The sequence below is a fragment of the Pelodiscus sinensis genome, chromosome 25, assembly GCF_049634645.1.
Source record: "Pelodiscus sinensis isolate JC-2024 chromosome 25, ASM4963464v1, whole genome shotgun sequence".
Lineage (NCBI taxonomy): Eukaryota > Metazoa > Chordata > Testudines > Trionychidae > Pelodiscus > Pelodiscus sinensis.
The window spans coordinates 14,416,737-14,444,381 of NC_134735.1; the positions used below are offsets into that span (position 1 = coordinate 14,416,737).

The window sequence follows — 27,645 nt, forward strand, 5'->3', positions numbered from 1 at the left end:
ACATCTGGTTTCCTTGGCATAAGGGCACTGTACTTTCCTTGAAGGCCATACCTTGATACGATGGTCATCTTTCTCAGCTATTGTTGCCACTCTTATTAACATGGGATTTCTCTTGTCCACAGCTTCTAGCTTTGTGTTAACCTGGAAACCATGGGCTGGACGCTACAAGAGAAGATTGCAAATGGAATTGTGAAAAGTTCATCATTTTAAGTCACATATATTTTCTGGATAAATAGGTAAGTTCCTCCATATACCACAAACAATTAGATACCACAAACTTTGGGCCCCACTCCTGCAAACCACTGACTGCTGTTGAGAACAAAATCAGGATTTTCTAATGGGGTTATGCTGGCAATTTGCTAGCAGTTAAGGGCTGCAAATGGAACCACGCAGAAGAGCTTTTCACACACCAGCCTAGTGGCAGATTTTATTTCCTCCTTAAAAGTTAAAACACAATTAGATTTCTCAGGATAATCTTGACACCATAGCTTTAAAGACGCAGGGCTATCAACCTCTTCATGCAGAACTCCTATTGGGAGTTCTAAGACACTATCCATCTGCAGGTATGTTAGAAAGACATTGGACAGCTACCTACTACAATAATAGTGACTGAAAGACACCATCATCTGACAGCTCTCTTCCATAATTTATGTGATGTGATTTGGCAAGTCTCATTTCAGTCACCTGTGGACATGTGCTCACATCACATAAACCCCTGTCAAACCTGTCAACAAAAACGGTCCTAGCGTTGGAAGTCTCAGCATAGGCCATTAATTTAATGGCACATAAACCCTGCTATCATTTCATCCTAGATATAGTCCCTCCACCAATGGGTTCACGTACACTGCATGTCACATGGAGGAGGATGGCCCTGCTGTTACCAGTGCCTTTCCTTTTCAGCAGATAAACAGAGAAAGCAAGTATCTCAGGCTGTCAATCTGGCACCTTTTACTGGCAAGAAAATCATTTAACATTTGAAGACTTCTGGGTAATAGATCCTGCTTGGCTTCAAGATGTAACAATCTCTAGTTAACCCTTTAGATACTACATAAAATCACATCATCTCTCCATGACAACTGGAGGTAGGCCGTCTTTGCTCTGACCTTGGCCTTAGAACAGTAGTTTCCAATGCTGAAATGTATTACATGTAAGAAACATGTAAAAGTGCTATTCAATTCAAACCATTTGCAGCAGAGCTGGGACATTTAGTGATTTCCTGGAAGAACACTCTATTCCCTTTCAAACTATTTAACAAGAAAATAACAGCCAGAAAAAAACGTGGACATAATACAGTCTTCCAAGGGAGAGTCAGATTGTTTGACACAGAAGGTCCTGGAATGAAAATTCACAGGTAAAACAGAATTTTCCCTTTCTCTGTCCCCTCCACATCAGATAGTCTTCACAGCAGGATGTAGCAGCAAATCATCCTTAAGGTGGAACGATTCAGCTTCTCTTGTAGAACTGAAAAGAAACTTACGGGCTACTAGTGTATGCTGTCCTGTAAACCAGTCTTCTACTAATCACTGCACCAGCAAGGCTGAGGATTTTGACTCTACAAGATCTGAGAAAGTGTTTGAGAATGACAGCCCTTCTTAGATGTGTGTGATCTCTCTACCCACAAAAATTACTGCTCTTTTCACAGCGTGCATAGTAACAAGAGGAGCTGTACCTGAGGCTTTGAATGTCTCTGCTATATTAAAAACATCTAGTCCTGTGGCAGCTTAGAGACTAACAAAAATATCATGAGTTTTTGTGGGCAAAACCCACTCCCCAGATGAGTTTGAGTGGAGTAAAAAGGAGGACACTATACAATTCCTCGCAGCTTCTGTTCACATCTAACTTAGGCATTTCTACTTCCTTAGAATGTTTGAATTCAACCAGAAGGGCAACATACCACTTCCTATTCTACGAGGTAACTTTGGGGATACAGAGCTGGTTAGTTTGCTGACATACCATGGTTGATAAGAGTGTGTAACTGTGCTTTCACTGACAGTAATCTCCTAAACCTCCTGGACCGGGAGGGAGCAAACAATGTCTCAAAGAATGCCATTTTCCAAACCGCTTCTCTTTTTCCTTCCTGCACTCCCCATTCCTCTTCACTTGATGCGTGTATGTTTTTGCCTGTTTCATTACTGTTACCTTCCTTCTAACCTCCTCCTTATGTCTGTGTTTTATTGCTTGGTTTTGTATTGTCTCCTCTTGCAGCCTTGACAAGTTGTAACAGCATAATTCTATTGGAGATCCCATAAAGCATGAAGTATTTGAAACATATACAAGCTGTAGGTCATTTACCTTATTAAACTTTTCATTGTCCGGTTCTTTATAGAAATCAATACAAAATTAATCACACACACAAAAATGAATTCATCAAGAGATGCTAGTACTGGAGATGGACCAAGATCTTTATATACTCATTTACTGCAATTGCTGGCTGGAATCAAAGCCAGAATTCTTCCAGGTCTCCACAAATGAGCACTATAGCCCAGGAGTGGAATTAGAGATTTTATCTCAGCAGATATGCACCTAATGTTGGACAAATCAGACACTTTCTTCTCCCATTTTGTTGGGGTGTGTAAGGGTTAAACAAAGGGTCTTGGTAGTTGCGACCATGGCAATGGGGCATGGCACAGGCAGACTCTGCTTCTATTGATTTACAGACTTGTTTTGATTCCTCCTTCCCTGCTTGCTCAGGATAGAGGAGCATGCAGCTGTGCCTAAAATGTAACTTTTTAATGAATGGCCTGTGTGTTAACAATGCTCTCTTCCTTACTCCCTTATCCACTCTGAAATATACATTCAGGGTCACATCTCCTGTACCCCTTGGAAGTTGCTGATTCAAGGAGTTTTGTGATGTGAAAACTGCCAACATCAACTTAAAAAGCTGTAAACAGTAAACAGGAGCGAGTATAATTATATTCAACACATGGTTATGATTACGCATTATATGGGTGTTCATACTACTAAATTAGGGCTTAACGTAATTGATAAATGTAGTTACATACTAACTAAGATAAAAAGGTGTATGTGGGGTTAATTTGTTGCTCACCTGCATCCCAGGTAGGTGGGATCCAAGAAGGAATTAGTATCAGCAAAAAAGGTGCCTTGTTACCCCATTCCCCTTTGGGTCAGCCTGTTCTTTTCTAACACATCTCTCTTCTGAAATAAAGGCTGTGGTGGACAATAACTTAAATGCTAGAGTTTGATGAGGGCTGTAACTGGCCCTTCCACTTGTTTGCTCAAAGCCATGCCTCTGAAGGCTTTTGGCAATGGCTGCTGGACCCTGCATAACATGACAAGAAAGTCACTGGAGAAGGGTGGACATATATTCCTTTCACTTGAAGGGAGAACATTGGCATTTGTGAATACCTGTGTAAGTTACAATTCTACACTGAGATACTTCTATTGCAGCAGAAGCTGGGGTGTATCTCTGGGTGACTCTCCTTGATTAGATCTCTAGGAGGATTCTTTTCGTATTCTGAAATGTTGGCAAGACAATGATATAATGATGCATTTCAGTATTCCCACCTGTAATGCTGATCTCCTTACAGACTTATTGAGAGAAATGAGATCTGAAGCAGGCTGCAGACCATTGTTTCTCTTTGAATCACAAAGATTCTTGCCCCCTTTCCAAACTACCTGTCTCTCCATAGAGCTGGTTCTATCATTCCATTATAGAGATGGATACTGCACCCTTCATTTGCTGATGCTGGTGGAGGGTCTTTTGATAGTGTTTTATTTTAATTTATTTTGTGGAAAGGATGAGCTTGTATTCGGGACAATGACTTCTACTGAACAACCTTCCTTGATTGCCTCAAGCATCCATTTTCTGAGGTGGCTCACTCCCTGATGAGAACCCACCTTGAAGCACCCCCATAGGGAGTTTTTTTCCTCGTTTCGTTTTCTAACAACACAAGCAGTTAGTCAAGCTTAATTCTGAAAAGCTATTCGGAAGTCTGGGGCACCTCATTTATGGCCCTAGCTTTATAGATTTCTCTTCTTAGGAGGCTCTAGAGGGGAGATTCTCTTGCTGGAGAGTCAAAGACTTTGTGCTATCCCATTAAGACAGGGACAAGGAACCTAAAGCCTGGGGGCCAGATGCATTCTCCGATTTGCCTGCATCAGGCCCCCAAGACTTGTGGTTCTCCCTCAGCATTGGGGAGCCCATGCTGACACTCCAGCTCCCCCGCCATCCCCGCGTGGAGCTGGAGCACACAAAATCTGGTGTGCAAGGGGAATGTGTGGAATGTCTTTCTCCTTCTCAGTGGGTGAGGGGTTTTTGTTTTTGTTTCTCACTTGTGTGCGCCTCCCGTCTGATTTTTCTGAGGGTCAGCAGTCCCTGACCTTAAAAAAGTTCCCCACCCCTGCATTAAGACCTGATTGTGAGCAATGTCCTTCAGTTTCATCTAGACCCAACCGCTTTGGAGTGAGGGGCAGAGTGCATTAGCAAGGAGAGAGAAAGGACAGTATGTAGGCATGTATCCTGCATGTTTCCTGAAGGAAAACTACTAGTAGCTACTCCCTCCTGTGGGATCCCTGAGACTGGCAGGGCAGAGGAGGCAGGTCCATCTCCCATGGAAGGGGATCACTTCACCTGCTCACTCAGCCTGGAGCCAGCAGCAGTGACCGCACGGAATAAGGAGTGAGCTGGACCCACTGGAGATAGGCTCACTGGCATCAGAAAGGTTGTAGCCAATGACACCTTTCATGGCAGCTGGACACCTGCAGGCAGAACAGCTTTTGGAGAGTGTGGAATCTTTGCTGCCTTCTCAATCATTTCAGCCTGGACCTTGCTTACAGGCTAGCTGGGAGCAGGGCTTTGCTCCTCTGGCACTTCCCATTCCCCTGATACTCAGGAGACTCCAGCGAATGTTTTCACCTTGCAAACCGTGAGACTAGAGTTCCCATGGTTAGATAAGAGGTGTGACAGGAGAGGGCTTTGGAAAACACCTCAAAGCTACCTACTGATTTCATGGAAATGGTTCTAGCCTGCTCTCAGTGAAGGGAGCTTTCATAAGGCCTGCTTGTCAGTCTTGGCATGGACCTCTCCCAGTCACTGGCTGAGAGCTTCTCCTTGGTCCCAAGAACCACCAGAAGAGAGTGCCAGGGGATTGCTGTCTGTATCTGCTATTTCCATGGGTTAAGGAAGTTGCTGCTCTTCCTACTCACCTCACAAAGCCAAAAGGTTTTTTTAGCAGTTCTGAGAAAAAAATCCCAAAGCCAAAGAAGAAACAGAGACATCCAGTTAAAAATATTTCAGAAATTGCGCAAAAGCTGATTTATTTGGAGTTGGTCCTATTTGAGCAGGACATTGGGCTAGATGACCTCCTGAGGTCTCTTCCAACCCTAATCTTCTATGAGTCTGACGACAAATTCCTTTCCAAAGGGAGCCCTGGAATTTACCATGTCGAGGGTTTGGAGACAGAATACTGGAGAGTTCCTCCTGAGGGGCCATCCTAAACCCAGGCTCAGAGCAAAGATCTGGTCTGCCTAAGGTGTGTGGAGATGGGCAATGCCCACTGTGAAGACTGCCTGACATAGGTGAGACTGAGAATGGTACAATCTACAGTAATAGTCTGATCCAGTAAAATAAAAGAACTTGACAAACCAATTTAAATGCTCTTGCTGGGGCTGCCTGGGAACTGGTTTCTTCCAAATATTTCTCCCAAGAGAAGCTTTTGGAATCCTTGTATTCTGGAAAAGATGAAGGACTATCTTAACAGTTAAACTATATATATATATATATATATATATATATATATATATAAAACAAAAAACAAAACAAAAAAAACACCAGTCAACTACAAAACAACCACCACAAAAGAACAATCATGTAATATGTAGCTATTCTGTGAATTTAGCACTCTGAAAAGATGGCAGATTGACATCACTGCAGAATTAAGCTACTTGTTTATTCATGCAGAAAATTTACAGTACAGGCAGTTGTAATGCAAGCTTCCAGGGCACACACAGTGAGCCTCAACCCAAAGTTGAAGAAATGAGGGTAGTTAATTTCTTTATTCCTCCATCAATTCTTAAACTCTGGAGTAACCGGCCAAATAGCCATGGGCTTTTGTGACGTGAAATGAGATCGCCAAATTAATTTCCTATATTGAAAGCGTCTGAACAGCTGTCAGCTGGCAAAGACTGTCCATCACTTTGTACCTATCCATAGGCTGGGTGCAAATTAGTACCTTGGTGGTAAAAGGCTTCATCTCCAATTAACTTCCTGAGATTACGGTAAACAAATTTCCTGCATTTCAATACCGGTAGGGTATGCTCTCCTTGGCAGCACACTGCAAACAACATTTTTAAAAACTGTTCTACATCTTTTATTCTATCCCTATTTATCACCATCTTAGTAGCTTGACTTTGTAAGTCTCTGTGTTGTTCCGATTGGACAACCATGCATATCACAAAACCACGCTACTGGCAAATTGAGGACTCCCTTGTTAACAATCTCAGCAGAGAAGTCAAGAATTGAACAGAGACTAGCTTTCCATTGTGGAGGAAGCTCATACTGCCGCCAATGCTGCTAAACCTGTTAAGCAAATAAAGAACTTCATGCTACAGGGCTGTCAATCCAGTCATGATTTTTTTTTACAAGAATACCTGCGAAAGCCTGAAACTGATACTGATTTCCCTCCCAATTTTATCCTTCCCGTTTGTTAATACCTCAGTTTCAATGCAGAAAAAACAAAGAGGGCTCCAACTATTCTTTCCACTTCTTTTTCTAGCAACTCCACAGCCATGCCTTTGAGGGCATGCGACTGATCCTCTTTCATCCATCTTTTCTTCAAGAAAATACATCTGCCTCAAAAGCCCTCCCCCCAAAACTTCAATTCCAAACGACCAAGCTCTACCTCAGTGGCTTGAAAGTACAATACAAATTAAATAGAGATGCTCATCAGTGTGCATTAATAATAATCCTGTTCAGCCAATAAAAGAAAGAGATTGAACAGAACTCGTAACTTGCACAATTATAATTACATAGGATATTGAGCCTGCAGGTCTTCTGACTGAAGCAAGAAACACAATCCTGCTTTTAACATACCAGGTGGTGTTGTCAGTAGGGTTCCAGTTTCTTGGCAGTAACCAACAGGACGAATATATGGGCTGCTAGCATCACACCTGGATCAAAAGGAAAGAATTGGCTCCAGTCAACTTTAATGTGAGAAGAAACACAGCAGATCAAATCCCACCTGATGTTTCTTTGCTGGGGCAGCAGATGCTTTTAGCGAGTGTGATCACGATGTACAGCACAAGTGCTTCCTGGTTGGAATTCATAAAAGCTACATTTTCAAGAACTGACATTCTAGTTGCCCCAGCGAGACAGGTGAATACCAAAGAGCTATAGTATGTGTTGGTGTGACTATGGCATATTTTCTAAGCATTATTCTTTGAAAACTGAGCCCACTGAATTAGCCTGGGCACTGATTTTCAAAACTAAAGCACAAAATGTAAAAGCACATACCATAAAAAGCCTATGCAAGAAATAAAAGCTATGACAGGGGAGCGGGATAGTTTGAAGACTACAGTTCACAACAGTGTACATATTTCATTAATTGAACCTAAAGCCACGTGGAATTTGTCTGGCTTCTGTTTCAGTTACAAATTCAAAACTTGGTCCAAATACTTGAAACTGTTGAGAGAACAGAGCCCAAATACTGAGGAAGTCCCTTTCCTCCCAAGATTTCTGGGGAAGGGATTAACAGTCTCATGCTAAACCAGGCAAAACAACGCAACTTCAGCCAAATTTTGCTTTGAAGGTATTTTTGTTGGTATTCTAACTTTTTTCAAATCTAGCACTCAAAATGAAATGCGGAGTAAATGATAACCCTTGCAGATTAAGACAATAATGGAACCGGCTCTAAAGGCCTATAGACTGAAACTGCAGAGTGGGTACTTGTGAGGAGAACTAAAGACCATTTAGCACAGTACAAACAAATATTCAAAATGTTCTCATGATTAGTTGAGACCAGGACTCAGAAGACCCTTACATGGACTGTGGCATGAAATACTCACCATCCTCGCCCCTCCCAAAAAAAGCGTCCTGAGATGCTCAGATGAAAAGTGTAATAAAATAACAGACCATAATTTTCAAAAAAAATGAGTAAGACGGTAATCTAAATCCATTGATTTCAAGGGAAAGACTTCCATTGACTTCAATATGATCACAGAGGGCACTGAGACACAGATTTCGATCCAAGGAGGTGACAACTGCAAGCCAGAAACCTTTAAGAGGATGTTCTTTGAAGGACCATGAAAGGGGAAACACATGTGCAGTTACCTCAAAACTGTGACAAGGCCACTTATTGATGAACCCAAAAATTGATTTAGGAGCCCCTCAAATTTAAAAATCTTAGCAGCGAAGAATGGGAGATGATGAATCTCAGTATCTGCAGATACAGTTTGGAAATAGTATTCTTTACCAATAGTCATAATTCTCATTCCAGTTGTCAAAATGAATTAGCAGCCGGTTATCCAACATATCAGTGATGGTTGCCACGCACATCAAAGATGGATTCTTTTTGTCCACTGCCTCTAGTTTCATTCCGACCCGAAAACCAGATGGTGTGACAGGCTAAGGAATACCACAGAGGGAAAAGGTATGTCAAGTTCATTTAAATTACTGTTCCAAACTTACTTGGTTCAAGTTATTTAAACAAAATACTGTAGTAGTAAAAAACAATATCATGTTATAACTACTTGCTGGTCAGAATACCTGTCAGGAGAGTTAACGCCCAGATTTTCATGCGTTCTGGCAACAATGCCTATGATATCTAAGCAAGGCTTGGTGCAATCTGAATACTGCTTATGTTCCATTACATCTGAGCCAGGCTATTCTGAGACAGAGGTACAGCACGGGGGTGTTAAATTTAGATTAATTAACTAATCAAATAGTCAATGGGATTTCCATCAACTATTTGATTAGTCTATAAGGGTGTCTCTGCAGAAGCCTGGTGCTCCCTGCGGCGCCTGAGGCTTTGAAATGTACAAGAGCCCTGGTGGGGCTCTTGAATATTTCAAAAGGAAGACCAGCAAGGAGTGCAGGGAGTGCCCTGCTGGTGCTCTTGTACATTTCAAAAGCAGAATTGCAGCAGAAGTGGCACAAGTGGAGACTGCTTCAGTCCCCGCTCGCACTGTTTCCCACTGTGCCTCTACCTCCCCTGCCCCCCATGGAGACAGTGCTGGGGAGAACTGGCTTGGGGGAGAAGAAGGGGGAAGCGACTAGTTGCATCCCTAGTCAACTATCTGATACGCTTATATCCCTAGTACAGAAGGCCCTGCTGGTGATGAGTTCTGGATAGGTAATAGCATTGCCATATTAATAGAGGAGGTGAAGTCAGATGTGGTTTGTTGTGAGAGTCTCCAAGGTACACAAGTGAGTCAGTCCAAAAAGCAGAGCCAGAATTACATGTGTAGTCTCTTTACTAAAGGTGCCTCTGCTTATTTTCTGGGAAGATCCTGTGTGCTGCAATCTAGCCCCAGAGACTACAATTCCCATGAGCCCTTGAGGAAACCAGGAAGGAAGGGGTTTTTTTTGTTTGGGGGCTGGGTCTCTCCATGTGCGTGGAGAGAGACTCTCAGCCGTCGGTGGACTCTTCCCTTTGTTTTTGGAAAAAAGGAGCCAGGCTGCTGGGGAGGAGTTTTATCCAGTCCAGGAGCTGTTAGGTTGCAGCTACAGACTTGGATTCAGAGCCTTTGGGACTGGAATCTAGCTGGCTGCTTCTGATTGCCCTTTAGCTGTACCTGTGGCTAGAAGTACTACTCTGCACCCAGCACACTGAAGGAGACTAGAATCATCCACTCCAGCTGCAAAATCTTCAAGCGCGCCCACCAAGCAAGTGTTTGGTACTGTGAGTCCTGAGGAGGGCATACTCTGGAGTGTGACAAACGGTGGCAGTGCAAATGCCAGATAGATACGTTCCTATTATTTCTGTGTATTTTGATAGTGTTATTCACTGTTAATCTGTTAAACTCTGTTTCTTTAAGTTGTTAAGTAAAGGCTTTTCATTCTAATGTAATCTATTAGATGTATATGATTTGTAGTTGTTCTGGAGTTAGATCCAGATTATTGTTGGAATAATTTTATTCCTGGAGGCTCCCAAGGCACACCATTAAGTGTGTACAGGGCCAGCCACGTGGCTGTACTGCCACTATATGTTCTTTATGAGCAAGGGACAGCAGCAAGGGGGTGGACAGGGTTTTCCCCAACTAAACAACATCAGCACTGGGATACTCAGGATCTCCTTTTATGTTAAAACCATCAGACGCCCAGTCACATCTGTTAGTGTGATCTGGTCCCGAGTAATCTGAGGAGGAAAAAGGGGGTTACACGTGCTAAGGCCTAGGGATGTTAGATAGCAATTCATTGACTAGTCATGTAACTGCATCAAATTTTAGTGGTTACATGACTATTCAATAGTCCTCGGGAGTGGGGCCAGCAGCCAGTGTGCTCCCACCTCCACTCCCAGGGAGCCCCCTGCACTGTTGCCTCTGTATCAGGTGGCTCCACAGATCTGGTGCTCATGCGGAGCCGACTTAAAAGCTGGCTCCCTGCGGGTACTGGCTTCCAACTCCTGGAGGCAGCAAGGGGAAGAGGAAGTGCATGTCATCTATAGGATTAACTAATAAGCCCAGGCTTATCAGTTAATCATGAATCTGATTATGTAAGGCCCTGATACTTCTAAAGCAAATTCTCTATCCTTCTGCAATATCACGGTAAGAATACTTTGCTTGGGCTGAATGAGAAATGGTGCTGTGCAAGGAACCAGGAGACTCCTTGACTAACTCAGGATGGGGGAAAATAATGGTGGCGAAGTCAGAAAAACAACAGAGATATAGGGAAACTGAAAAGTTTGTGTCTCTCACCAACAGAGGATGGACCAATAAAAGATATTATCTTGTTCACCTTGTCTCTCTAATATCCTGGGACCAACCCAGCTATAACAACACTACAAATAGAGATATGTATGGAGATGAACAGGAACTTGTGTGAGATTTTTAGAGTAAGGGGAAATATCACAAACATCTAGAAGCTAAGGCCCAAGCAAAACAGAGTATTACAATGTATTTAACTAATGCTAATGTAAATCAGCAGAAAAAAGACAAAGAAGGAGGGGCAATATATGGTCTCTGGCTGGGAAGTCAGTGAATGCTGGGAGGTTTGGGGATGGAGAAGTTATTCTGATTTTCCATCCTACAAAAAAATTGCTGAGGGAAACAGCTCCCATCTGACTCCACCAAGTTCTTCAGTTTTATAGCTTCTGTACTGTGTGTGTAAAAAGAACAGTGTTATTATATTCTGGCCAAAGTATTAGGCAGTGCTTACTTATTATTGGCCATATTTTAAACTACATTAAATCTGATGCCACCACTTACTGTGCTGAAGGTCTTGAAAAGGTTTTTCGGGGCTGCTTGAGCTTTGCAATTCTTCAAATACAAAGCCCAATTAAATTCCCCCTCCTTGTAACCTAGAAACAGAGATCAGAGATTGTTTTACAGTGTTCCTGCTATATTCAGATTGGTTTCTCAAAAATGGAAATAACCTAAAGAAAGATTTGAACTTTGCAAGATACCTGCCCTTGTACAATCTTCAAGGGTTATATGTTTCAGTTAACACATTGCTCCCTCTTGCACTGCACTGTCTAATCATTAATCTGAAACTTCAAATGTTTCTAGGAAAAGGAACTCAAGAGAGAAAGAATGAGCTCTGAGCAAAGATACTCATTTGCATGCTCACTTAATAGAGTTACTAATTATTTTGACTCACAATGCTAAGCACTGGAAATATCAGAAAAATTGGTTTGCTCTTATGGCATTAATGTCTTCTCACTTCAAATCATTCAATATGGGTATGACATGAAACAAAACATGGGCATGAAAGGCAGTTTGCAGCAACAAATATTGCTCCCTGTACATGTGTCTCTTATTTTTCCACATACCTTTTGGGGAGAGCAGCTTGTGACCTGTCTTTTCACACCAGCCAACAGGGTGGATATCTGGGGAGTCAGCATTAACCCAGAAGTCATAGTACTCAGAATAACCATCAAAATGTAATCGCATCCTATATCCCTGCACCTATAACCACAAGAGGTTGCATTACCTTCAAGGGACATTGACAGGTGGCATAAAAATATTATTTTAAAAAGTCATTAGCTCTCTTCCCTTTGAGCCTGTAAAACTAAAAGGAGCATTAAAAAACTAATTTACTTTTCAAATTTCAGGGTTACTTTTTCCATTTATGCTGTTTGCTTGCTTTTTCCATCACTCAGGGCTGGTATATACTACTGCCTAAGTCAAGGGTTCTCAAACATCATTGAGCTGTGATCCCCTTCTGACAACAAAAATTACTACACAACCCCAGGAAGGGAGACCGAAACCTGAGCCCACCCAAGCTCCACTGCCTCAAGTTGGGAGTGGCCAAAGCTGAAGCCCAAAGGCCTGTAACCTGAGGCCCACCATCCAGAGCTGAAGCTCTTAGGCTCTCGCCCTTGGTTACGAGGCTCGGGCATGTCTGGGGTCCTGACCCACAGTCTGAGAACTGCTGGCTAAAGTCGATCTAACTTATAACACTTGGGGGGGGGGGGGTGAAAAACTCCTCTCCACCAAAAGCAACACAAGTTTTGCGCTGTCCACTCTGGCGTTATGTCAAGTGGGAGACAACACAGAGCCAACACAGCTTCTGCTTGCCGAGGTGGAGTAACTATGGTGCTGGCAGCGTGCTCTCCCACCAGCATTGCGTGTCTTCATCAGACACATTATAATGTTGCAGCAGTGCCGATGCAGAGCTGCAGTGTAGACTTGCCCTCAGTTTGGACGATAGAAAATAAAACTTGACAGGTTCACTTTCTTATTCTCAGACCGTTACCCTACATTGTAATGTTTTGGGTTGCAAGGGAACTGTACAGGATACTATGAAAACATTGCTACCCGATGGTTAGGGTTTGGAACAGTTACCATATGACGAAAAATTAAAAAGACTGGGACTTTTCAGCTTAGAAAAGAGGAGACTAAGGAAGGATACAATAGAGGTCTATAAAATAGGGATGTCAGATAGCATGTAATTGAATAGTTGTGTAACCGCATCAAATTTTAGTGATTACACAACTATTCAATAGTCCCCAGAGGCAGGACAGCAGCCAGTGCGTTCTCAGTTCCACTCCTGGGCAGCCCCCTGCTATTCCTCACTACTGCCTAAGCTTATTGTTTAATCGTGTAGCTGTGTACAGTTGACTTTCCTACTATAAAATCTTGACCGGCGTGGAAAAGTAAATAAGGGAAAGTTGTTTAATTGTTCCCATAACACAAGTACTAGGGATCACCAAATGAGACTAATAGGCAGCAGATTTAAAACAAACAAAAGGAAGAATTTCTTCACACAACGCACAGTCAACCTGTGGAATTCCTTGCCAGAGGATGTTGTGAAGTCCATGACTTTAATAGGGTTCAAAAAAGAACTAGATAAATTCATGGAGGATAGGTCCATTAGCCAAGGTGGCCAGGGATGGTGTCTCTAGCCTCTATTTGCCAGAAGCTGGGAATGGATGACAGGGGATGATGGATCACCCTTTCCTTTCCACAACCCTATTCGGCACCTGGTTCATACAGTTTCAAGAGCAGCAGGGTTTCTAACAATCTTCTTCGCCACTGATCTACCCCTGTAGTCAGCTGTATCTGAGGTACTACACAGGAGACTTCCCCCTAATTGCTATGCCTTCCTATGACAGGCTTTCCCCTTTGCAGTTCTCCCCCCCCCCCCCCCCTCAGGCAGGGTGAGTCTTGCAGGTGTGTCCATTGGTTTATTTTAATCGATTGTTATCATGTCCACTGTAAATAGTTCCCTGGGTGTTCCCCCTTATTTTAGCTAGTATAGACAATCTGTTTCCAACCTGCTGATCCATTTACCGCTCTAATCCTTTGTCCCAAGAAGTGAGGGACAAGAAAAATAGTCCCATGTCCAAATACTCTTGTCAAACCAGATCTACAGTCTGGTTAGTGCTGGCTGAGTCCAGAGAAGCTCATTAGCTATATAATCCCAAATTTAGATTCTCAACTATGTTGTTTCAGCTTTCAGCTCAAACTTCTCCCTACCCTTAACATTATCTGGTTTATTTTATTTTTTTAAACCAATCTAATACAATTTCTTTAACAACTCCTCCTCAGACTTCTGCTGCTGTTCCTAATGAAAAGGAAATAAAATTGAGTAAGAACAATTACCTCAGCAATGGTGAGGACACAAAATAAAGATGGGTGTGCAGGATCCAGTCCCTCTAACTTCATTCCAACTTTAAATCCATTCCTACTTTGTGGGAAGGATTGATACTGTGGGGAAATCAATGTTGGAGAAAAAAATTGTAAATTCACTTTTAGAGACACAACTTATTGCAAAATAGTCACCAGGAACACTATTCAATTTAGGAGAAACCATCAAAGCTAGAAATCACCTAGGTGCTACCCCTGCAAAAGTTTGAATTGTTTCCTATGACTGGATGCAGGTGCTCTCAGTTGTTCCCTGCCCTGTATTCCTTTTAAAATGAGAAGTGATGTCCAATGATCAATGATAGTTATATGGACCAAAAATCATCCTGTGTCATGAATATATCTGCAGGTATCATTCTAAACACTGTCAACATATCTGATTTTTAAAAGAATTAACCTGGAAGACTGTTTTAATTAACTATACGCAACAGCGAATCTTTTAAAAATGTGCCAATGCAAGTTTAATATGTACATAAAAGATCCCCCTTTATTGGACCTAACCCAGAAGGCCTGACACAGGACTTTTCTGAAATCCCATTAGGGATTTTGTCTGTGTCATCATTGGGTCCTACTACAGTCATTATCCCAACAGAGCACATTCATTCTTTAGAACTTTTCTACACAAACAGTTATTCAGGACTAGTTGCTTTGGAATAACTCCACATGTGGATGTTCACATTCTGGAATAAGAGTTCCTGGTTTAGCTTAATCCACTTTGGAAACAAGTATCCACACATATAATTATTAGTTTTTGCACTCTAAATTCACATCCAACCTCAATCCAAATTAATTTTCAATTGTAGATAAGCCTAAAGAATAGATTCTCTATAACCAGAATAGCAAACTGCTTACGTCAATACAATGAAATCTTAAAAGGCTTTCCTTTCGGCATATGCAAGTCTCAGAATATTAGTGAATATTCTCCACTGCCAATAAAGTCAGTGGGATTTGTAGAAGCCCAGAAACTTACGGGCTTGGCGCCTGCAGATAAAATTTAATCATATCCAAGTTCTCTCTACTTTGATTTAGACATAGCAACAGGATGCTACTTATACTTTCAATTGTAATGACTGCCTCTTAATAAGATAATCTACAACAGTCCAAGATTCAAGGATCCAATTGATGTTACTAGTGTTTTAATTAGCAAGGCTAAAACCAGCATCACATGATCACCAGTCATGAATAGGACATGTAAAATAAAATAAACTGCCCTCCCAATGCGATTTAGTGACCTGGGAATAGCAGAGTGACTCATAACTCATTGAAGCAGACTAGAACATTATTTGTGGCCAAGATTAAGTCCAAGAACTATAAAGGGTGTGTAAATGTCACCTAGTCCCACTGTTGCCTTAAAAGAAAAATAAGAGATTTAAAACAAATCAAATATTAGCCAGTCATATCTGAAATCCAGAGAATTAACTCTTCATCCCCTGAATTTGGTTCTGTAATAATATTTTGTCCCTTTATACTACTTTTTAGAGAATTTCAAATTGTTTCACAAGTTACAGTACAAATAACCAACTGAGCCTCACAGCCTTTCTGTAGGGTAAGGTATACCTGTTTTCAGTGTGAGAAACAGTTTTCCTTTACCACAATTTTTTTTTTCCAATTTTAAAAAATGTCTCTGTCCTGAATTGGGACAAAAAGTCAAAATTCTCAAAAACTTTCAAAAATAAAAAATCCAGAAGTATTTTTTGTCCAGGTTAAGCAAAACATTTTGTTCTGATTTTGACAGCTTTTAATTTATTATTTACATTGAATTAGCTTATTTTAAAAATAAGTCTGCCTGAACCACAAATCTGCAATTTTGTTTTTATTAAAGTGTCAAAATAGAATGCTTCAACAATTTCAAAACCTGTTTTCCCCCTCCATATTTTCCTGAATTGCACATTTCTTGAAACAAATCCTTTCCCACAAAGAGTATGTTGTTATTAACTGGCATTTTTCAACAAAAAATGTTGAGTCAAAAATTGCTGACTGGCTTTATTCATTTTATATGCATGGAAAACTGAGGCAGAGAGGTTGTATGACTAATTCACTCTGCAGCTGTGGGGATCCATTCTTGACTTACTGCATGTCCTTGGGAAACCTATTTAACACCCCTCTGTACCTCAGTTTTCCCATCTGCAAGGTGAAAGTGCAGATAACAATGCTTGCTTCTTTTTCCAGAGGACTGTGAGATTTAGAACTGAAGAGTGCTTTATGTGCAAAACATTATCATTGCAATGCAGCAAATGTCAACATTACAACTGGAAGTAGAACATTGATAAGTCCCCTCCCTCTAACCACCCGAACGCACCACCTCCATAGAAAATGCATAGGATATATTTTATTACACAACTTACAATGCTGGGAGTCAACATATTTTATGTTACCAATTTATAGCAACCCAAAGCACTACTTGCAACTAGTGGTGTCAGGGCAGTCTCCTATGTTGGCACCATGGGGTTAATAATTCAGGGATGTTGCATTAGAATTATCAACGCTGAGAAAGTATCTAAGGGGCTGACAACCTCTTTGAACAGTTTGACGTGAGCAGCTGGCATCCGTTCCTCTTCCATGTAAGCAACCCAGTTCCACACTGTCTTCTTTCCTGGAACAACTGAACAAGCAAAAACAGAAAGAGATAATGTTTATCTCATGGAAGACAGAGTGCTGAATGGAAGACAGAGAGCAGCCATCTCCTCCCATTCCTTGTCATTCACAGAATCATCACTAAGACCATCTGGAGCAGATCCAAATGCCAACCCAGCAATGTTTAAATAGTAGGTAACAAGAGCCTCCGAGGAATTGAAAGCTCAGCCGGGGGCCAAACACATCTGGTGACTGCTAGCCCCACATCTTTTGAGGAAAATACAAATCCCAGGTTTTATTCTGACTGCATTTATTTTTCATTAGGAAAATGATGTTCAGTGATATGCCAATTAGCTGTGGCACACTAGCTGTTGGCAAGTTGCCATTGGAGTGTCGGTGCTGCAAAGCTTGGACAGCCCTAGAACAGGATCTTAAAAAAAAGAGGAAAATAATTTTTCCACCCAATGCCTCAGAGCATGGAAAAGGGGTGGGACTCAAACTGAAAACAGCCCAGGAAAAGCACACAACAGCAGCTGAAAATAAATCCAAAATGAATCAAATGAAAAACCAAAAAACTTTTATTTAGCGGATATATTAGTTCAAAGATAGTGAATACAATCACAAAGCAGTGTCTGGTTCAGTGTAATAGAAGCACACATAGAAAAAAAAAACATTTTAAATAGCTATTAAAATTATCTATATCTGTCTCCCTAGAAGTCCATAATAAATCTCAAACCCATCACCTTCAAAGACTGTAAACAATTCCCTATTTATTTTCATTACATCTTCTATTTGGTGTGATCCAGGTGTGATCCAAAACCCATTGAAATCAATGGGAAAAGTAGGGACGATAGCGTGTAGTCGTTTAAACAATTAACTGATAAGCCTGGGTTTACTGGTTAATCCAAATGACTACACACACATCCCCTGCCCCTTGTTACCGCTGTATCAGAGGAGGTAGGGGAGGGGAGGTGGGAATCAGTGTTCATAGGGAACCAGCTTTTAAGATGGCTCCCTGCAGGTGCTGGCTCCAACAAAGCCATCTGCCCCCACCTCCTGTTTCCCACAGAGGCAACAGTGTTGGAAGGGCAGGCAGGAGCTGGTGTTCAGGGGAGTACAGGATCTTGTGGAGCCACCTGTCCCCCCCCCCCCCAGTGCTGCTGCTTCAGCTAGAGAGGCAGCAGTTCTAAGCCTCTCTTGCCTGAGGGGAGCAGGCAAGAACCAGTACCTGAGGGAAGCAGGCTTGTAAGCCAGCACCCTGCACATGCCAGCTCCGCGGAGTGGCCTGCCCCCTCTTACTGCTTCCCATAGAGGCAGTAGGGGGGCAGAAGAGAGCTGGAGCTCGGGGGGGAGCCAGCTTGAAAGCCCCCACGACTCTGCTGCCTCTTTATCAGAGGCAGCGGAGGAAGGGGGCAGGCAGGAGCTGGTGCTGGCAAGAGGCCAGCTTAAAAGCTGGCTCCCCAAGAGCACAGGCTCTTGCCTGTCCCCTCCCCCCCCCCCCAACTTGTGTGTAAATGTGTAACTGCTAAAAATTCAACCAGTTACACATTTACACAAAAACATGTTAGTTAACATCCCTAGTGAAAAAGACTCCTATTGACTTCAATAGGCTTTGGATGAGGCTTATTTTTTCTAGGTTCTTATATTGTGCCCAACATGGAAGCAAGAGTCTGTGACATTCCATCTGATCTACTTTTTATATATCAACCTTCTGTAGTATAATAGGTGCCTAACAAAGGTTTTATTACTCTGAATGTGTAACAGTCTCCACCGACCTTGTTTTTTCTGTTTAATATGATCCATTTTGCAACAGCGGATAAAGTTTGCAAACAATAAGAAAAGAGACCATGAGCTCAGCTCACCTTGTTTTAGAGGTTTAGTATTTCTGCGGCTTTTCATATTATTTGATTTATTCTTCTCCTAGACACAATATGATTAAAAAAAAAGTTTAGCCATATTGTTGTCTTCCCCACCTGGTTATTTCTCAATGAAGGCAGGATAAAGATATACCATATTACTAACAAAAATATTGACTGCCATTATTTTTCCTTAAACCAAACCTGTGAGTGCATTACAGTAACAGTGAGTTCTCTCATATATAGTTACATTTTTACCCTAAAGCATATGAAAGTGCTTTACAAATTGTTTCCACTAAAGCTCATTTAAATAAGTCAACATGGTGTAGTAAAAGACTGAAATTTCTGTTCTAATGGATTGGATTCATTGTCTGCACTGCAGAATTTGCTGCAATAAGTAACACTGCTATCCTACCCATTAGATTCACACAAATTTGTGGCCATCTATGCTACTCAGAAAGGATATTTCACCAGACATTTAAGGAAATAAAAGTTCCAAGTAACTGCTGTCACAAAAAGACTCCTCTAGAAACTTTATTTTTCTTTGAACGTCACAGATTATATCTGGTAACTATTAAACTACAAAAAAAAAAGTTAGTTCACCTGGTTGTCACTTCTAAAAACATGGACAAATTGGAGAAGATCCAAAGAAGAGCAACAAAAATTATTAAAGGGCTAGAAAACATAACTTGTGAGAGAAGCCTGAAAAAATTGGGGTTGTTTAATCTGGAAAAGAGAAGACTGAGAAGGGACATAACAGCTTTCAAGAACCTAAAAGGCTGTTACAAAGAAGAAGGAGAAAAAATATTCTCCTTAACCTCTGAGGTCGGACAAGAAGCAACTTAAATTGAAGCGAGGTTGTAGAATCTCCATCACTGGAGATTTTTCTAAGAGCGGGTTAGGCAGACACCTGTCAGGGATGGTTTAGATGGCAGTTGGTCCTGCCAGGAGAGCGGGAGACTGGACTTGATGACCTCTCAAGGTTCCTTCCAGTTCTATGATTTCTTGGAGCAAACCAATAAAGTCAAAATTTGAAAAGCAGAGCCAAAACATGTCCCAAGAATCTTTAAAAGATTTTTTAAATTGGGGCAGGAGAAAAGAAAGGGTGGGATGGAAAACGCAAGTAGTTTTGAGGTCTTGCATACAACTGCTCAGATAAAAGCTGAACAATGGGAATGAATTCAACCATATGCAACATTTGAAACTTTAGCCTGTGCCACCAGTAACTACTCCAAGTTAGGGATATGAAGGACTAGTCAACTATCCGATAAGCAAATGCTTATCGGATAGTCGACATGATAGTTGAGTAGTTGCTTCCTCCCACCCCTTGCTGCCTCTATGAGATACAGGCAGCAAGGAGGGAGAATAAAAGGGGGGTATTTCAAAGTGGCAGCGCCATGCGGAGCCCGAGCTCAGCTGGGGAGTCCCCAGCTAACCCTGGGCTCCTTGTGGCACTGCCGCTTTGAATGCCATGGGGAGCCTGGCATTTCAAAGCGGCAGTGCCGTGCCGGGATCAGCTGATGACCCTGGGCTCCATGTGGCGCTGCTGCTTTGAAATGCCACCATGGCACTTCGAAGCGCCTCAAAGGCGGAGGCACCCTATCGACTAATCCAATAGTCAATGCAATTACCTGATACTTAATATCCTTACTCCAAGTGAGTTCAGTGTTTCAAAATAAGCAAAACAAATGAATGCAGATAAAAATATGACTTGGCAGCTTGCATACCAAGTAGCAGAATATGGACCTTTAAAACAAAGGACAGCAGATTTTTGATTATATGAACACTAATCTTGTGAACTGCTTCTTTCCCTTGATCAGAAAGGTACATGAGCATGTACCTGAACAGGAAGCAGAAGTGTCAAGCACTCAGAGGATGGGTGTGTCAACCTTCCCATGTTCTAGTGAAAGTGCCTTTATAATGGACAAGTCATGCCTCAGCAATTATTTTGCAGTGTTTTGAAGGACAAGGAAAAGACAAGGTGGTACAACTTCTACATTTGAAAAGAGTGAGAAGAGATGGTGGCAAAGACAAGATGCAATTTTCTCAAGCAAAAAATATCTGCAATTTACTTCACCAGTAACTACATACATGCTGCAGTGTTTTCAACACTGGGGGATATTTTTGTTTTCCCATTATTAGTCTCCAGCTATTTTAATGTACAGAAAGGTCTGCAGATGCACATGCATTGGATGGTCTAATTCTGAACTGAAGTTCCACTGTTTCAGATGTTTTCTGTACAGTTTTCTGTATTGTGGCTTTAGATTATACTCTTATGTACAGAGGCCTTGTCATATATGTATTTTTACTACTGTAAAGGACTGTACTTTGCTGGTACTAAATATGCAAAATATAAGTGTGGACCAATTATAGTCTAAAAGCTCAATTGCAACCTCATATCAGCTTTTCACCAACATAACTCCACTGATTTCAGTGGAGATATTCCTGATTCACCCCAATTGTAATGAGCTCAGACTTAAGTCCCAATGATTCATGGAGCCCACTGGTGTACACAGAATACACCTCTTTGATTTGATATGATTTATGAAAGTAGCCTTGTTTGTTACAATTCAATTGAAACAAAGTGGATGCCAATCTCGTTTACCTCATCATCATCTACGTTCTCCTCCTCATCCTCAGAATCCAGAAGAAGTTTCCTCTTCCTTTGGAGTTGCTTGAGAGGTTTATCAGCCTCATTAACCTGGCAGCCAATGCTGACATTAAGGTTTTTGCTGCTTATTCTGTTTCTGCAATCAACTGGGGTGTCTTTAGAGTCACTGCAAACAGCCACAATTTAAAATAAAAAACCCATTCTATAACCAGTGTATGGATTGTGTATAGGGCTTGGGATGCCAAGTAAGAAGTGAATTTAATATTTGTGGGAAGAAACAGATTTACTTCTATATAGGCTTGGCAGGATTCACTTTTATCAGTATAAAGTCTGTAAAATATTGATTTCACTGTGCACATATAAAAACAACTAGAAGATTTTTCGTCAAAAATAATCTGAATATACAGATAGGTAAAATAAGAAAAATGCTGTGTGAAACCTTACTAGAATTTGCTTTAAAGATATTTACTATATTTATTCTGATATGTGATGTTGACTATTTGTGTTTTAACGGTTACAAAGCTTTTATTTTTTGTATCTCAGCATTTATGGTCATAAAATTGTCTGAAACTCATCTATAATTTTGCAGAACTGTGAAAATTGAAACAGATATCATTTTAATAAAATGGTTTATTAAAAATAAACACAGATATTACCTGTTGAAATCATAACAATAAAAATTAAATTCTGACAATTCTACTTATATGGCCCTGTCAGCACAGTATTCAATCACGTCACAATCTTTAATGTATTTATCCTCACAGCATTTTTGTAAGGTAGCAAAGTGCTATTATCTATTTTTTACAGCTGGAATACTGAGGCATAAAAGGACTAAGAGACTTGCTCTCGGCCACACAGGAAATCTATGCCAGATAACTTGGGTCTCCCAAGTCCCAGCCTAAAGCCTTAAGCATTTTCTTCATGGGAAATGCCAGGTTGACAGGCTGGGAGGCTTAAATCCCTCAATTATCTCCTGAGCAGATACAGCACACGCAGTGGCAATGCAGCCTGACTTGAGCACTAAATCAGTGTCTCCCAGCCTTTTCAAGGATATGGACCCCTTTTCAATCTATTAAGATTTTATGGACCCCCCCCCAAACAATATAGTTGTTCCTGCTGCTTGCACATCCCCCAGCCCACGCTGCTTCCCAACCTGCAGAAAGCAACATGGGTTGAAGGACATGTGAGAGGCTCCATGTGGACCCCCTACAGTACCGCCACGGACCCCCAGGGATCCATGGACCACAGGTTGGGAACCACTGCACTAAATGACCTCCTTGCCGGCAATCCTGGCAGAGAGGCCAAAGATTGAAGTCCTGGAGAGCAAACGCTATTCTTTTCTTCACAGATCGTGCTCCAGGACAGGACTAGCATGAGCAGTCAGCTTTGCACTGCAGCTGTCAGTACTGTGCTGTTACCTGCTTTATTGCTGGCACTGCAATACCTTCCACAGATGCTAATTTCTCATTTAATATTAAATGGAAAAGTGATGTGAGGTTTCTTACTTGTCTTTATGATGCTGAGAACAGGTTCGAGTACAAAACTTCCGATTCTCCAAGCAGTCCATTTGCTCACAGTTTTCACAGGCTAAGATGTCTGAGCTAGGCACGTTGGCTTTGGGCTCTGCAGAAGAGGGACAAGGACAATGATTACAGAAAAATTTAAAAACTGCAACTTTTATCACCTCTCATCCAAGTAGCTCTCTCAATGCCCTTTATAAACTTTCATTAAGTGAGCCTCACACCTCTTGAAAGGAATCATAGAATCCTAGAGCTAGAAGAGACCTCAGGAGGTCATCAAGTCCAGCCCCCTGCCCAAGCCAGAACCAATCCCAACTAAATCAGTCTGGCCAGGGCCTTGTCAAGCTGAGACTTAAAAACTTCCAGGGATGGTGGTTCCACCATCTCCCTAGGTAACCCATTCCCATTCCAGTACTTTACCACCGTCCTAGTGAAATAGTTTTTCCTAATATCCAACCTGGACCTCTTCCACCGCAACTTGAGATTATTGTTCCTTGTTCTGCCATCCGTCACTACTGAGAACAGCCTCTCTCCATCCTCTTTGGAACCCCCCTTCAGAAAATTGAAGGCTGCTATCAATTCTCCCCCCTCTCCCCCCGGCATCTTGTCTTCTGCAGAATAAACAAACCCAAATCCCTCAGTCTCTCCTCATAGGTCATGCGCTCCAGCCCCCTAATCATTTTGGTTGCCCTCCGCTGGACCCACTCCAATGCGTCCACATCCTTTCTATAGTGGGGGGGCCCAGAACTGGACACAATACTCCAGATGTGGCCTCACCAGAGCTGAATAAAGGGGAATAATCACTTCTCTAGATCTGCTGGCAATGCTCTTCCTAATGCAACCCAATATGCCATTAGCCTTCTTGGCTGCAAGGGCACACTGTTGACTTATATCCAGCTTCTCATCCACTGTAATCCCAGGTCTTTTTCTGTAGAACTGCTACTTAGCCAGTCGGTCCCCAGCCTGTAACAATGCTTGGGATTCTTCCATCGCAAGTGTAGGACTCTAAACTTGTCCTTGTTGAACCTCATCAGATTTCTTTTGGCCCAATCCTTTTATCAGTCTAGGTCACTCTGAACCTTATCCCTGCCCGCTAGCATATCTACCTCTCCCCTAGCTTAGTATCATCCGCAAACTTGGTGAGGGTGCAATCCATCGCCTCATCCAGATCATTAATAAAGATGTTGAAAAAAACCGGTCCTAGAACCGATCCTTGGAGTACTCTGTTAGAAACCTCCCACAAACCTGACATTGAGCCATTAATCACTACCTGTTGGGCCTGACAGTGTCGCCAGCTTTCTATCCATCTTACAGTCCATTTATCCAATCCATTCTTCCTTAACTTGCTGGCAAGAAATATTGTGGGAGACGGTATCAAAAGCTTTGCTAAAGTCAAAGTATATCACATCCACTGACTTTCCCATATCCACAGAACCCGTTACCTCATCATAGAAGCTAATCAGATTGGTCAGGCATGACTTGCCCTTCGTGAATCCATGTTGACTATTCCTGATCACTTTCCCCTCTTCCAAGTGCCTCAAAATGGATTCCTTGAGTATCTCCTCCATGATTTTTCCGGGAACTGAGGTAAGGCTGACTGGTCTGTAGTTCCCTGGATTGTCCTTCTTCCCTTTCTTAAAGATGGGCACTACATTTGCCTTTTTCTAATCATCCGGGATGTCTCCCGATCTTCATGAGTTTTCAAACATAATGGCCAAAGGCTCCACAATGACATTTGCCAACTCCCTCAGTACCTTCAGATGTATTAAATCCGGACTCATGGATTTGTTTATATCTAGCTTTTCTCAATAGTTCCTAACTTGTTCTTTCCCCACCAAGGGCTGTCCACTTCATTCCCCTACCGCGTTGTCTAGTGCATTTGCCTGGGAGCTGACCTTGTGCGTGAAGACAGAGGCAAAGAATGCACTGAGTACTTCAGCTTTTCCCACATCATCTGTCACTAGGTTACCTTCCTCATCCAGTAAGGGCCCCACATTCTCTCTGATCACCCTCTTATTGCTAACATGCCTGCAGAAACCTTTCTTGTTACCCTTCACATCTCTTGCTAGCTGCAAATCCAATTGTGCTTTCACCTTCCTGATAACTCCCCTGCATTCTCGAGCAATATATTTATACTCCTCCCTAGCCATCTGTCCAATTTTCCACTTTTTGTAAGCTTCCTTTTTGTGCTTAAGCTCATCAAGGATGTCCCTAGTATGCCAATCTGGTCGCCTACCATATTTGCTTTTCTTGCTGCGCATTGGGATGGTTTCTTCCTGTGCTTTTAATAAGGCTTCTTTAAAATACTGCCAGCTCTCCTGGACTTCTTTCCCCTTCATGTTAGCATCCCAGGGAATCCTGCCCATCAGTTCTCTGAGGGAGTCAAAGTCTGCTTTTCTGAAGTCCAGGGTGTTATTTTGCTACTCTCCTTTCTTCCTTTGGTCAGGATCCTGAAATCTACCATCTCATGATCACTGCTTCACAGGTTGTCACCCACTTCTACTTCCACTAGGTAATTATTATGTCTGATCTGGTATTTAAAGAGAGTGTTTTCTGTTATTAAAGCATGAACTATTCATATCTAAAGAAACTGTAGTATTTTAATATTAGGAAAACTCTGGCTCCTCTGTAAAGGTATCAGAGAATTAATCTCATTGCTCTATCCAGGATCCAATAAGAAGATTTATTTTTAATTCCTTTATATTTTCAGAGACAAGTGCAAATTTTGCTTGAAATTTTTGTCAAAAGTGATTAACTTTTTTTGGAAGGGGCGTGACGCTTGTAACGTCTCGTCTTTAAAAGTCAGTCTTCAAATGTATTTTTCAGACATCCTGAACAGCTCTATTAAGAGGTCCCTGGAAAAGACCAGTTATAGGTCTGCCATTAAAAGTATTTGAAAATATATAAATGGCTCTACACTAGCAAGGAACATGAAAAAGATGAATACAACAACGCTGACTTAAATAATAAGCGTGAGAATCCCAATATAACAGTGTTTCTCAAAGTGGTCCATGAAACCACTTTGAAAAGCTGTTAACTGGCTGCGCTGGTGTGTTTACTCACCAGCGCCGTGGCCACACAGCCTTGCAGCTCCTATTGGCATTGATTCACTGTTTGCAGCCAAGAGGAGCTGCAGGAAGTAGTAGCCTGGCCCACGCCACTTCCCACGGCTCACCTTGGATGCAAACAGCAAACTGGCACCAATAGGAGCCGTGAGGCTGCGTGGCCATGGCGCCGGTAAGTAAACACACTGGTACAGCCAGATAACAGGTTTCTCAAAATGATTTCGCAGACAGCTTTGAGAAACTCTGCAATATAACAATTTTACAGCTCGCCTTTATTTAAGTTCTGCATATGAATGCTAAATCCAGATCTAATATTGCATTAGATAACACAAGTCCATGTTTCCAAAACTCAGCACCAAAGTAATGCATATTTTGTTCATCTATAACTAGGCAATGTTGTGCAGTAATTATGCCCTTGGACATGCATGTTGTCTGGCTGCAATCTACTATACCTAATACAAGTGAAGCTGCATATTTTATGCTCACAATTAACTGCTTTAACACAGTTAGATGGAAACATGGTCTCAAACACTAGAAAAAAACAGTCAAGTAATATGTACTGTTTCAATTCTTCCCTGTCCTTCATTCACCAAGGCTTGTAATATCTTGCCAGAAGACTGAAAAATACATTTGCATTTTATAGTTTACATTTGATGCCTCAGAGAGGTAAATATAGACCTCAGATGGATTTGGCTGGTATTCAGCAGATGCAGTCCATTTGTAATACATCCTAAACTCTTTCCATCTTCCCATGCAGACTTGCTGATTCCAGACACAGGGAAGGCAGGTAAAGGGGAACTCTTACATAAAAGGTTATGCCTGCAGAACTCTGCTCTCTTGGCAGGCACATTGTCAGGGTTAAAGTGTAGCAAGGCTGTCTTACTGCTTGTCTCTGCATCATCAGACCAGATTTTTAGCCTGATGGAAAAACATCTTTTAGTCCAGCAATGGGCAACCAAGACCACTGAGTGGTCTGCATGAGTAGTCCTCCTTTGTCTCAGTGGACTGCATGATAACCAGTGGTGGACAACCTGCAGTCCACGGCCCACTGGGAGGCCCCCGTGACTTTGTACCAGGAGTTCTAATCCCCAGCCTCCAGGTAACTAGTGTGCACGTAGTCATTAGGATTAGCCAATAAACCCAGGTTTATTGGTTAATCATGTAAACAACTATATGCTAACCTCCCTAGTAGAAATATATTTAAAAACAGAGTGATTCATTAAATGATCAACACCACACTGCATATGCTAACACATACGGTATTGCTACAGGAAGTGCTTAATAAAATATGTAATTCCAGTGTCCTGTTATGCAGTGTATTTGGTCCCTCAGCAGTGCACAAAACTCACCTTTGGAAGCAGTGCCAGCGACAGCAGTGGCTTTAGAGGCAATGGAGTAGAAGTGCCAGGATTGAGGCTGGCTATGCTGGTGTTTATTGCTGGAGCCCAGAGAGTTTTTATGGCTTCTGCTTCTACTTCAGTAATGATTTCAAGTGTTCCAAACTCAAACGTAACTGAAGGTAACAAACAAAAGAAAAGGCTAAAGAACACAAGCAAACTAAACAGCAGCAGACTGGCCTGAAAGGGGAAATGATAGTGCATGAGATTCAATTCGCAAGCAGAGCTGGGACAAAAATGCTATTGGCAAGAGAAATTGCTTTTCATTCAACATTGAGTCATAAAAAAAAATCTTATTTTACCAGGAAATGCCTGTTCTATGGTGGTCTCATAAAAAAGCTATTGATCCACTTCAGTGTT

The 27,645-nt window shown here is 41.8% G+C and overlaps 1 protein-coding gene across 1 annotated transcript in view; it reads right to left on the reverse strand.

The window, feature by feature from the left end:
- LOC102461919 (lethal(3)malignant brain tumor-like protein 4) overlaps positions 1-27,645 on the reverse strand; it is a 109,638-nt gene that overhangs the window by 47,407 nt on the left and 34,586 nt on the right. Inside the window, 13 exon segments of the mRNA XM_075908921.1 lie at positions 52-162; positions 5,606-5,691; positions 7,052-7,128; positions 8,430-8,581; positions 11,383-11,474; positions 11,946-12,081; positions 14,221-14,325; positions 16,776-16,864; positions 18,699-18,756; positions 21,298-21,469; positions 22,809-22,926; positions 27,238-27,279; positions 27,282-27,401. Of these exon segments, the coding sequence (XP_075765036.1) occupies positions 52-162; positions 5,606-5,691; positions 7,052-7,128; positions 8,430-8,581; positions 11,383-11,474; positions 11,946-12,081; positions 14,221-14,325; positions 16,776-16,864; positions 18,699-18,756; positions 21,298-21,469; positions 22,809-22,926; positions 27,238-27,279; positions 27,282-27,401 (1,358 nt within the window).